The sequence below is a fragment of the Drosophila yakuba genome, chromosome X, assembly GCF_016746365.2.
Source record: "Drosophila yakuba strain Tai18E2 chromosome X, Prin_Dyak_Tai18E2_2.1, whole genome shotgun sequence".
NCBI lineage: Eukaryota > Metazoa > Arthropoda > Insecta > Diptera > Drosophilidae > Drosophila > Drosophila yakuba.
Genome location: NC_052526.2, coordinates 1,658,076 through 1,670,778, shown reverse-complemented (window position 1 = coordinate 1,670,778; position 12,703 = coordinate 1,658,076). Strand labels below are relative to the sequence as shown.

The 12,703-nt window shown below is 40.7% G+C and overlaps 1 protein-coding gene across 5 annotated transcripts in view; it reads right to left on the bottom strand.

Moving 5' to 3' along the window:
* Positions 1–12,703, bottom strand: part of LOC6523955 — a 79,863-nt gene that overhangs the window by 11,574 nt on the left and 55,586 nt on the right. The window contains exon 1 of one of the 5 annotated variants that reach the window (XM_015189912.3): positions 10,490–11,320. The exons of the other annotated variants lie outside the window; for them this stretch is intronic. Coding sequence (XP_015045398.1) covers positions 10,490–10,616 — 127 coding nt within the window. The 5' untranslated portion in view covers positions 10,617–11,320. Of the gene's footprint in view, positions 1–10,489; positions 11,321–12,703 lie in introns of those variants that run through there. 5 annotated transcript variants of the gene reach the window in all.

Below are 12,703 nucleotides of genomic sequence, written 5' to 3'. Positions count from 1 at the left end.
CACAACGATAGGTTCATCATCTGGTTCGCTTTCACTGGGCCACCATAAATGAGTCTTGGAATTTCGACAATTATTCGCTTATGGCGAATATGAACCGCACTGCCAAAACCAACAACTGCACAGATCGCACAAATCGCACAGCTGCGAGCCACCGCCAACAACAACCGAAAAATGTAAAAATTATACATGGACGAATAAAACAAAAAAGTCCGCCCGTCAGAAAGTCTGAAGTCTGAAAACCGAAATCTGAAAGCCCAAGACGAGCAAAAGCCAGTCAAAATGACGACTCTGCGAAACAGGTACCAGTTCGTGCCTAGCGCCGCTCCATGTGCGTACCGCCTGCCCTGCCGCCTTTCCAGCGCCACCCACCCCACACCACACTGCGAGAAAAGACATGGCTTGCCATCGGTATCAGTTGCTGCTGCAAGGCTGCTCTTCCCGTTGGCCCCTCCGATTTCTCCCAGTGCACTGGCCGCACTGGCGGCGCAGTGCGGGTGAACTGCCCGAAATACGCGGGTAATTTGGCGTTGTTCTTGGTAATATTCATTTGCCGAATGCAAAATCGTGAAATTCGCCTGCGGCCACGCCCCTCGCTCGTCGGCAATTAGGGCGTGTGATTTATGTGTGGAGCCGTCGTCGCCGCCGCGCACTGAATTGCGATGAATCGGCATGAGAATTGAAATCGGAATGATGATACGATGATATGTTGTTGCGTAGAACCAGTTTTGAAAAAGGCTTAGGCTTTGTAAGCACAAATGCGACAAGTTCGTTGAGATCGTTGTGGGCACGTGTGTGCAATCACCCCAGGCCCCACTGTACCGCCGCCACTCTTTCTCTGTTTTCATCGACGCCTTGCCAAAACGGAAATGCATTCTATTTTAGTAGCCACCGAACTCACCGTCTGCATCATCTGTATCATCAGCATGATCATCATCATCATCACTGCCACTGTGATAATGATCGAAGGGCGACAAATACGATTCATTCATATTCATTCAAGTTAATATAAACTCGGAAAATGTAGCGCGCCAAAGCTGAATGAATTCCAACGCGGAATGTGCACACAGTTTGCAGATACATATGTATCTTCACACATGGTATACATATGTACAGCGATTAAAGATATCAGCGAAAGCAAAAGAGCAAGGAAACGAGACAATAGGAGCGAATATAGTACATAGGGGATCCAACTAAAGCGGATCATTAAGGAAAGACTATAACAGCGAACCGAACAATGGGAGAAACTTCAAAAGAAACATGGCGCGGCGAAAGGCGAACGCGAAATACCCTTCTGTCCACTTAAAGGCAGAGATCTCACATGGCGTCTTACAGACATTTTGTCATTTCAAAATTCCCTCAGGCACTCTAGACACTAAACACTAGATATTTTTGGGTCACGATTGCCATGCAATCCCTTCGCCCAACGAAGGGTATTCCGAGGAATGTGCTCTTCAGCAAGGAAGCGTCTGTTTCTGGGCCCATGGCAACAGCTGAAAGCCCAAACTTAAGCCGTTGACGACGCCGCTTCTGCGCATGCGTGTGTGCTGCGCCAATACAAATACAAATACAGATACAGATACATTGTATATATAAAGATACAAAAAGATACCGTCCGTCACATGGGTACTCAACTCAGGAAGCTTCGCATGAAAGTTTTCCAAACTCCACGAGAAAACGAAAAGTAGCCGAAAAATCGAGTGCAAAATCAGAAAACGAGTTTCCCTAATGGGTTTAATTGCTCCACTGGGGGTTACGTGCGGGGTGGTGGTGCTAACGAACTTTTCTCGGGGGCCTTCGGGCTTTCAGTTTAGGTTTGGAGTTTGGGGTATGGGGTTTGGGGCTCAGGGTTTTTGGATTTTGGGTTTTGGGCTGTGGGTTATGAGTTGTGGGGTTTGAAGTCGGCGTTTGAAAAGACACACGTGTCGTGTGTGTCTTCTTGTAATAACCAATGTTTCGTTTCGGGGGGACCGGAAATGTAAATGCGGCCTTAATGTATTGTATAATTGCGCTCAGGCCATAAAAATGAATGGAAGTCCATAGAAAATTAAGTGATTCGCATTCAATTACGTGCCCCCAGCGCGCACATCTAGAACTTTTTGCCATTCCGTATTGTGGCCGCATAAGCGTAAATTAGATTGATGTAAGGCAGTGCCAACAAAAAAAAACAGGAAAACTTATCAACCTGGGGACGTGCCGCTGCTTGGTTTTTATTTTGGGGATTGGCCTCATCAAAAAGAAGGAAGAGATCGTGGCGATGGAGCGTGATGTTCAATGGCTGGCGTTCAATGCGGTTTTTTAAATGGCTGACTGCTGATAAGCCAGCTCCTTTTATTCCACATCATCTGCTGTGCTGATACGTTTCCTATTGAAGCTCCAATTAATAATTTGTTTACGATAAACAAAAATAAATAATTATAAGTTTCCACCGCCGCCGCCCCTCCGAGGAATTTAAGTGTTCTGTGTGGCGCACAATAAATACGATTGGTAATGGGGTGTGGGGGCTGGCTCGAAAATCGATAAACAAATCGCTTTCGATGACGACATTGAGCACATGGCGTATGCGCAATGTGGCATCAACTTGACAAATTTCATGGACTTTTCGCTTTTTTTATATTCTCATGATACCAGTTGCCACCGTAATTGCTCATGCTCTTTCCGCAGCGGAAGAAAGTTCGCGGAAAGAACAGTTTCCGCTTTTTGGGCAGCAAAAGAATAACAGAAGCAAATGTATTTCAATATAAAATAATAAGGCTTTAGTTTATTTCAGACAACTGGGACACGTCATTGCCCATTTCCTCCTTTAAGTAATGTTTTGTTTTTATATTTAGACCTTGATTCACCTTGATTCCTTTCTTCAAAATATGATGACTGCTCTATTTACAGTCTATTTACAATCTAAAGTGGAACTGATAGGCTGGCTTATCAACGAAAAAGTCCCTTCAACACTGCTATTAGGGTTAAGTATCTTATTTATATTTAATAATATAACATAAATGCGTGGCCATATCTTAAATAGAATTATTAATTGAAAACATTATGGAATTTGCTGTTTACTCAAATACATGAACGCCGCAAACAAATCAACTAATTTCGCTGAACCAAATGTGCTTTTTTTCTCCGACTTATTTTCTCAGACTCGTATTTATTTATTTATTTGCTGGTGCTTGGCTTCCCGAAATTAAAATTGGAGGGATGAGTTCATTTAAGATGAGAGTCCGCGTGCTTGCTGTCACAATTCTGCGATTCTGACACTTTTTTGACAACTCGAAATGAGCTGAACTGAACAACAATAATAACAAAAAAAACAAGAACTCGTAGGCAACTACAATCCAAGTATCGTAATAATATTGTGAACCAAAAAATCCTGACACTTGTCAAAACAAATCATCTTCATTAAGCGCTGTCTTTATTAAAATTATATTTGCGGCTGCAAAAATTGTGAAAAGATGCGAACGTGAATGAATGCGCACACTTGAAAGATGAATGCAATTAAATTAGCGCATTTTCCATGTTCTAGAAATTGGTTTTTGATTTACACGATTATTCATAAAAAGAACTTGCATTTCTAATCTTCAAGTTTTCCTGTGCTGAATTCAGTATGTCGGTCGCGTTTTTTTGGCGTTACGCCTGGCGTAAGTTGGTAATTGTTTTCCCCGGTCATTTTCCCAGTTTCCACGCCTCAAAACGCTATTTAGCCTACTGTATAATATTGCAGTAATAGACCGAAGAACAAGTGGCTCACCAGATTTCTATCTATTGAGGATGACCCATATTTTCCTATTTCTCTAGTTTATCACAATTTGCAATTGTTTTCGACGTCCACGGCTCTCTCTTCCTCTTGTTCGTGGTTTCACGGCCCACACAAACATGCGAGAAGGAGATGGCGATGCTTACACGGAGAGAAAAGTTTGTATTTCTATAAAAACGAAATAGTTGTGCTCGAAGCAATCCACTATCAAACAGAATTTGTTGTCTGTGCAGCTATGATATTCTAAATTCGTTGATAAAAGCCAATTTATCATAGCGAATTACGAATGGCAAATTATTGTTCTCAGTGCAGAGCATTTTGTTTGGCCGCTCGTTGAAAAATTACTTTTGACAAAATGTTTTCGCATTTTGTTTTGCTATGTTTTGCATTTTTCTTTTGGGGGCGAAAACGCGACGGATTCTCACCTTCATTCATACAAAGAAAGCGCGACGAAAAGAGTCAGATATTTATGGTAATCATTATTATTATTATTATTATTATTATTATTATTATTATTATTATTCTTATAATAAAGATTTTGCTGACGTACGGTGTGGGTGTTATGGTTATCGCTGCGATTGCTCTTTGGGGGAATATTACTATTTTAAGCACGCACATCAAATGCACAGCCACCACACCACTCGATGAATTATTTCACTCAAAGCCAGCCAGCCAAGTAATCAAAGTAATACAAATGGGCGCGCACAGTGCCCAATTCATACAAATACAAAATTGAAAATACAAAATACAAAATTGAAAATACAAAACACAGAGGCAAAGCAAGCCAATCGAGACGAGATAGAGCGAAAACACAAACAGTAAGCAGCACCATCCTTCTTTTGAAAAAGGGGGGCAAATAAATAAATAAATAAAAAACCAAAATACTAACTAATACTATGTCTTGAGTGAACAAGGGCACGACAGCTAGAGAAATGATGGCAAATTTTGATTTTGATGCACGTCGCCAGCTGTGCAGGCAGCCAACACAAAACTGGTGGAAAATAGACCAAACATTGGCAAAATGTTAAGTAAGCGGCATTGCAAACACATCGGAGTGTGAGACTCGGTGGAAAGTCGAGTTTCCCACGGAAAAGTGGCTTGTGGCTCGTGGCTTTACATTACGTGTCTATAAAGTATTTTTCGCACAGCTCATTGTCGCAAATTAAGAAAATCAATAGCAATTCCTATTCGCAAAAGGTATCTATTACGCAAATTGCTTCCCCTCCAATGCATAGAAATAAATACAATATTTAATACAATTAAAAGGCAAACAACACGCAATAGAATCGATCTCCAGGGAACAATCAAAATGCCTCCAGTGACCCAAAAGACGTGCAAGTGGCCAAAAGATATTGTGGTCAAGACTTCTTGTCGACGAAATGGAGAAACGAAGGAAACCAAAATGATCGCCTGGCTGGCCCCAAACCTCCATTTGCATGCATGTACTTATTTATTTCATTTTAAATAGAAAGTAACCTCAATTGCACTTGTAAAAAACATAAGTAAATAGCGCCGACGAGCACATAAAAAAAGAGAAGTCAGGTAAATACAGACACATAGGGCCGAACCACCGACTTTTGTAGACTCTGTGGCAGTGAAACCACCACGGCCCACAAATCAAATGCCCAAAGAGACGGAAAATCGAGGAAAAAAGTTGGAGGGCAGAGTTAAATGGCACGATGGAAAAGCGAGTAAGTGGGTAGTAATTGTGGTAAATCACTGTAGTTATAGTTGCGTTTCTATAGTTTACTTTGGCTTCTGAGGCATTGTATTGTATAAATGTATCGCAAGTGTTTTGGATAAATAAAGAGTTGACTACGAAAAGAGATATGTACTATGACTAATAAATAATATATTTAATAAGATAGTTGTGCGAGTGTTTGCATAACATTAATGACAACTCACACCCTGTCCAAATTGACTAATTCATTTTGCATTTTGCAGTTTTCGTGCTTTATTCTTAGGTTTCGTCACGCTTGTCATTCGAGGCTTTAAATAAACGTATGTACAATATGTACGAGTATGTATAAAAGTAAATGAATATTGTTTAAAGGTGAGAAAGTGGGAAATTTGTGTGCAAATTTGGTAAGAAAACTGGAGCGGAATGCGATCAGAAGTCGGGGAAAATAGATGGGGCGGTGATGGGTCCAACACTAAGTTTATAGAGAGGAAATCACAGCATCACACAACCCACTCGTTGTTCTAAATTAAGATCAACAATTGAATAGATTTTATCTATAAATTGTGCTAGATAAACCAACAGGCCTGGGTGTGTATTTATTATTATTATTTATTTATTTAGTATATTCCCATAGAAATCTGTTTTGATACTGCGAAACCCTACCGCCAAGACTGCTGATCCGATAATGCAATAATCACATAATTGACATAATATTTCCATTATGTTCAGTTCCATTTGGATATAACCTCATGTTCAGTTCCATTTGGATATAACCTCATATATATTCTAAAAGCCCAACACTTCCTGCGTAAATCACCCCTTAAAAGTAAGACTATAGAGGCCCAGTTCTGTGTGCGATATCTTTGAAATACGATTTCTTTATAAAATGCTGAGATCGCTGTTCGCCTCTCACCGCGCACCAAATAAATTCATTTATATACATAAATAAAATGTGTTTATATGTAAATCAGGTGCGTAGTCCCAGGGGGATAGAGAGCAACGTGTTTTTCATTTTGTTTATGTTTGAAAACAAAATTTACGGAATTTGGGCATTTGAGTTACTTTTGATTGAATCACTGATCGGATCAATAAACAATTATCCCTGTCGTGTTTATACAAATTAGTAAGTAAGGGGGAGAAGTGAGGGCTTTTCCTACTATTTGGACAACCAACCAATTGTTGCCTCTGTCAATTAACTTCGTTGCGATGTGCAAAGTGTTAACACTTTGCACCCGGAATGCAGCGGGCAATTTGAGTTGCTTCTTCGTGGGGATGACACTTTGTATTGATTGTGCCCACTGACGGGCCCCTTGACAAATGTCTGTGTCCAAATCCCATTTGGCTTGCATCACCCGAGGAGGCTCGAGCCGAGTTGTTGGCGTTTTCTTGGGCGGATCGGTCACAGTTAATTAGGAAATCTGGCTTGCATAATGGCTGTATCAAGCAGCCAACGATTCTGCAGCCGGCTGTTCCCAACAAAAGCTTCTGAGTTCGCCGATGAAAGCCAAATTGCGGAAGAATTGAGGCAGAATTGTACGACATTCGTGTCCGCAGATATTTGGAAAAATATAAATATCACGATAAATAAATGTTCACTCCTAATTAAAGCGCCTGAAAATAGAGATATGGAATCTCGACGACAGCTAGTATAAGCATTAATCAAAGGAATTATGATGGATGGGGATTTCATAAATTTTAGTCGGTATCTGGGTGAGTCAGCGGTTTCAAAATCAGTTTCAAAAACATTTCGACTCATTTTTGGATTGTCGCACGTATCGAAAACAGCAAAAACCGATGAAAAAGAAACCGGCAAGAAAAATAAACAGCTAAGCACAACAAGCCAAAGTGAAAACGAAGCTGTTAAATAAGAAGTTCGACCGAAAAAATGAAATACAAAAACAAAAAACCTGCGAGGCGAAAACTTTCACTTTGGCCAACTTTGGCTTTGGACTTGGCCATCACCAGACACCAGAAAAAAGAAACTGGAAATGGAAATGCAAATGGAAGAGCGACTCCAGGGGTCTCGGTCTTTGCGACGACCTTTCTTATGTCACGTCTTGGTCTTCTTGGGTCTTCGAATGGCAGAAACAAAAACAGAAAGCAAAAGCAAATTTCTTTGACTTTTCACTTTTGACCGCATGCAAATTAGCTGCGGCTGTGTGTGGACCCTATTATGTCACGACCCTTGAACTCGAACTCGTATACTTCAATCATTTCACACGTAGACGGCGTGCCGCATTCGTGATCTCGATTCAAAACACAAATTAGCACAAGAGTTCAAAAACATTATGTAAAGAGCGTAAAGGGAAAACGCATACACACACAGAACCATAATCGTAATCGTAATCAAAATCATATGATGACAGATGACACTCTGCCCAAATGCGAAATTCCGAATATTCCGAATATACCGAAATTCTGTCGCGCAAATGGTGTGGTAAAAGTGTGTGTTAAATATAAAGGCGGCGGCACACCATCTGACACAATTTAATAGATTAATAAACATAAATTGTTGTATAACAAATTCGGGCAGATTAACTGCTGTCACGCTTATGGGAAATCCACGCAAGCTCGGTTCGCTCGCAAGCTTTCGAAAGCAGATAAAAGCCTAAAGGGATATTTGTATTGGTTCACTTTGGATCTATGACGACTCTGGACTGTGATAAATGCACTTGTTAAGAAAGAGTTAACGCTTTTGTAGCGACTTGAGCGGGTATTTAATTTCAACTACATCTTAGCTGATTCCTTGAGTGCCGAATTGCTAGGAAGACACATCTGTCAGCCACTAAAACTAGCCTTATCGTGGTCTTTAATCGCCTAATGATTGATTTGAAATTGCGGCGTGCTCTCAATCGCCACATCTGGCATTCAAAATGTATAGTATAAACAATAAACAATTATAAATGACGCCTCGGCGGGATTTCGTGATTTTCGAGTCTCGTCCAGAAATCACAAATCTGCAACCAATTCTCAAATTCTCAAGTCGCGAAAAATATAGCACACAACGTGATTGGGCACGGTGCTGTATAATGCATACCAAATGGAAATGTGAATGGAATGTCATGGTTCCCTATCCCATCCCAAAAGAAAATAATTGAAAAACATATTAAACAACTACCGCGGTGAAAAAAAAACACCCATAAAGCTTAACAAATTATTACGTCCCCCGCTGATAAGAACAAATTCCGCGAGAAATTTGGTCTGATGCGCCAGAAATCCGAGCAAGCTATTAAATAAAAAGAAATAACAGTTGTCTCTTGACGAAATTTACTATAACTTAAGTTCTTCATAAAGATAAAAGACATTGCACTTGAACTTGGATACTAGCTGAAGTGGCTTAGCTTATATTGAATTAAAGATATTTAAGATTGCACTTCAAACCGAAATATTCAAATTAACGTTCCAGAAGTATTCATTCTAAAGTACATATGTATAATATATTATAAGAAATCCCGTGCCAGTATCCGTCCAAAGTGCGATGATTCAAAAGATTTCAGCCACCTTTCGGCCACTGATTAATTTGGCTCGTTGCAGTTCGTATCTCTGCTAATTTATTGAAATTCGTTTACTGCCTACACGTAAAAATAAATGAACTCAATTTGCAGAGGAGGCGGGCGGCGGCAATAACAAAAGCAAGGCGAAATAAACACTCGCAAGAAACCCCGAAAATAGCTGGGGAAAAAGTCAAATAAAATTGAAAGAAGGCAGCGGCAGCAGAGTAAGAGGAAAATGTTTACTAAATATATGTATATAGTATATATATTGTATAAATGTGCTACATATATATATATATATATATATATATATATATATACATCTCCGATTGCAGATGGCCGAGGGCGGACCTTTCTCAACCGAAAAGAAAGTAGGCAACCTAAAGTCATTTTCGTACCAAGCTCCATGCAAATTAGTTTTGGCGAATGAAAGTTGCTCGCGGGCGTTTGGGACCGGGCGATTATTATGTAAACATCGGGTTTATAAACACAACACTGACTCTTTTCGCAACGAAGAAACCAGAAACCCAGCCAAATCATATCAAGATTGACACAAAAACTTGATTTCGATTGCGCTTCCTTGTCCAAGTCCAGAGCGGCGATATCTTTCGAGTTCCCACTGCGCCGTCACTTCCCACCCAGGAACTCTCTGATTAATTGCAAGTGAAGTTCTTATCGCCACCATTCCAGGCACTCATTCAGCTGCGAGGGGTAGGTCAGGCAGCACCATAGGTTTCCACTTCCCGCTTTCCGTTTCCCGCTTCCCGATTCCGAATTCCCAAACGGCCCCAACTTAAAGCGGGTGCTATTAATAAACCCACATCGAGCGGCTTAAGCTTTGGATTGCGGCTTTTTGGATGTATAGTACATATGTACATACGTCAGTTGCGGAGTGTGGGAAAGACCCGGCAGCTGTTTCTAGCTCAAATACTTTAAGGCAAATATGATTAAGCATTATGCGAGAGGCGAGAATATTTTGGAAATGCCAATGCTGCTCCATTTCTCAGCCGAAAGTGGATTAGGTTGAGTTCTAGATTCTAGATCTAGATTCCAGTTTCGAGAAGTGTACTTCTACAACACTTTGCGGCTAATTGATCCGTGAAGTGGGAAAATCTTTGCGGTCGCTTGGACACAATTGATGTGACTTACAATACCCCGTTGTTTCTCAGTCACATCTAGATAAATCGTTTAAATGCCATTTAATGTCCACGGCAATTTGATCAATGACAGCGAGCCACAAACCGTAAAGATAGCGAAATTAATTTGGTATCACTTGCGATGAACAATGCCCTTAAGCGATCAATCAGTCGCCAAATTGTGAAACAATAAAATACTTCCGTATGCCCAGTGTGGGTATCAAGAATCCCAAAATTATCCTCTTAAATTCGGTTCACAATTCAACGTGATGACTTAAGTACCTAAAGTATCCCTTTCCGCAACCCAAGAGTTATTTGCGTGCCACATCTCGACGGCTCACTGGCAGCGGCAGCTGGCTTAGTCAGCGAGCCGCTTTTTGATTATGAGTCAGGTGGTGTAGGTTAGCCACACCTGGCATTCGGGACTTACTTTTGCACTTGGCCAGGCCGCTGGCCACCTGCAGGAATCCGTAGACGGCGATGACGACGCAGGGCAGAGCCACCACGCCGAAGGACACGTAATCCATGTGCTCGAAGTAGTTCGTTATTTGCTCCATTTTTGGGTTCAATGGTTTTAATTAATCAATTATTCAAGTATGCAATTGCAATTTGTATATTTTTGAATATTTAACTTTTAACACTTTCGAAATTCACTCAAACAAAAAGCTTAGAAAATAGAATAGCGTTCGGGTATCGCGATTTGATGACAATTCTTTTGCGCAGGTGCAACTGTAGCGATTTCTTAATTCGGTTCAAGATGCGCTGTGGTATCTTCATTTATATCAGATTTTGGGCACTTTTTCAGTTTTTGTTTGTAATTTTTAGGGGTATAATTTTTTTGCTTTTTTTGCACACAAGCAGTTGAGCCGTATCCTTTCGGGGAACTAACTGAATGTCCTGCGCTGTCTGCTCCTTTGCCTTTGTTGTTGTTTTTTTCGCTCTTGCTGATTTTGCTGTTGTTGCCGCTGCCGTTGTGTTAGTAATTGTTGTTGCACAAATAACGCCATTGTTTTGCACTGCAAATCTGGCGTAATTGATTTGCATCGGTGGCCAGGAACGCAAGAACGCCTTGAACTCTCGAACGGAAAAGCTCAGTAAAACGGGTGAATATCCAAAAAGTCAAATCGGCCAAAAACCGCCGCGGAAAACTCGCGTCGTGGGAAAAACACTTTGTTTGATTTATTTTTATTTGTGTCGGCGGAGCGCGCAGCGAATGCTCTGCGTGTGCGGCGACGGTGAATCGTCGAATGAAAATGAATGAAACGAAATTCGAGTGAACGACGTCGACGTCGGCGCCAAAAAAAAATGAGAGCGACGAGAAGAGAGCGCCAAAAGTCTTACACCTCAAGAAACGGGTCTTTTGGCATGCGATTCGGATTTCGCTCAACACGATTGCGAAATTCTCTCTACTCACTCTCACTCTCTCTACTGCACTTCATTACATGAATCACTCACTACTCGCAGTCGTGTGGCAATTAATGTTAACTCGAAATTGAGAGCATCGTAACATATTTTCGACTTTTATTAACATTTAAAATTAAACATGTTTTCCGAAAATGTTGAAAAATATTAATCATGCGCACTGTTGGTTACAAACTTGATTTCCAAATATGACCCAATATAAATTATGACAATGCACATGCCGTTTCGTCCAGTGTAGAAAGTGGAGCTGTCTCCCATTCTCTCTCACAAAAAAGCACGCGGTCGCGATCGCACAGTGGGCAAAATGCAGGGGAACTTAACCAATATATTTCCTCTACAATTTATATAGGAAGTCCTATAACTATAAATTTTTAACTTCTCCATATAAATTGCTTTTCAACAAAGATATTTAAGCCCAGGCTTTTGGTAAGGAGAGCTTTTAGCTTTAATAAAAGTTTCGATTTTTGGGGACTTATTCCATTGTGCGACTGAAAAAGCACGTGAGCCACTTCTGTTCGGCTGTGCACGATGCTAAATCTCCTGCAGCATTTTTAGTTTGAGTTGCCGCATTAAATGAATATATTTTTAGAACAAACCTCACTATAATGACTATTTTTTAGCAAACATATTGATGAACCAATTGCAATTTAAGACTAAGCATACCTTGCTGTTGCACCGTTCAAAAAGTGTATAAAATTGAAATTGTGTATGCCAAATGCAAGGGGGTTGGGAATCGGTGGTCAAATGCCCCGAATAAACACGTACGAGTAAACTGCGATTCTACTGCACTTACTGCACGTACCTTACTTGTTTTCTGCACCTAACCTTACCCACTCATTGAATCTCCACGACCCACCAGTTTGCCCCATGTCGACCCAAACTATTACTTCCAGACACATACATACATATGTACATATGTAAGTACGAACTTTCCACAAATTGCGTCAGCAAACTGCCATTGACGTGGTTAGGAAAAGCGCTCGATCCGCTGTGTTTTGGTTTTGGGTGATCCTATCAAATATACGTAGCAACCCCTTAATGTAATAACTCTAAGCTTTGGGCCACGTCAGCCAGAAAAGTTTGTCAATGTCATCGTCGGGAATCGCTTCAATTATTGATGGATAAGTGTGCGCGGTGAGTGACAGCGGCTATACCACATTAGAAGTCATTAAATCTAATGGAAACTAGTTAGTTTACGTTTGTATGTACGTCTAAGGGAGCT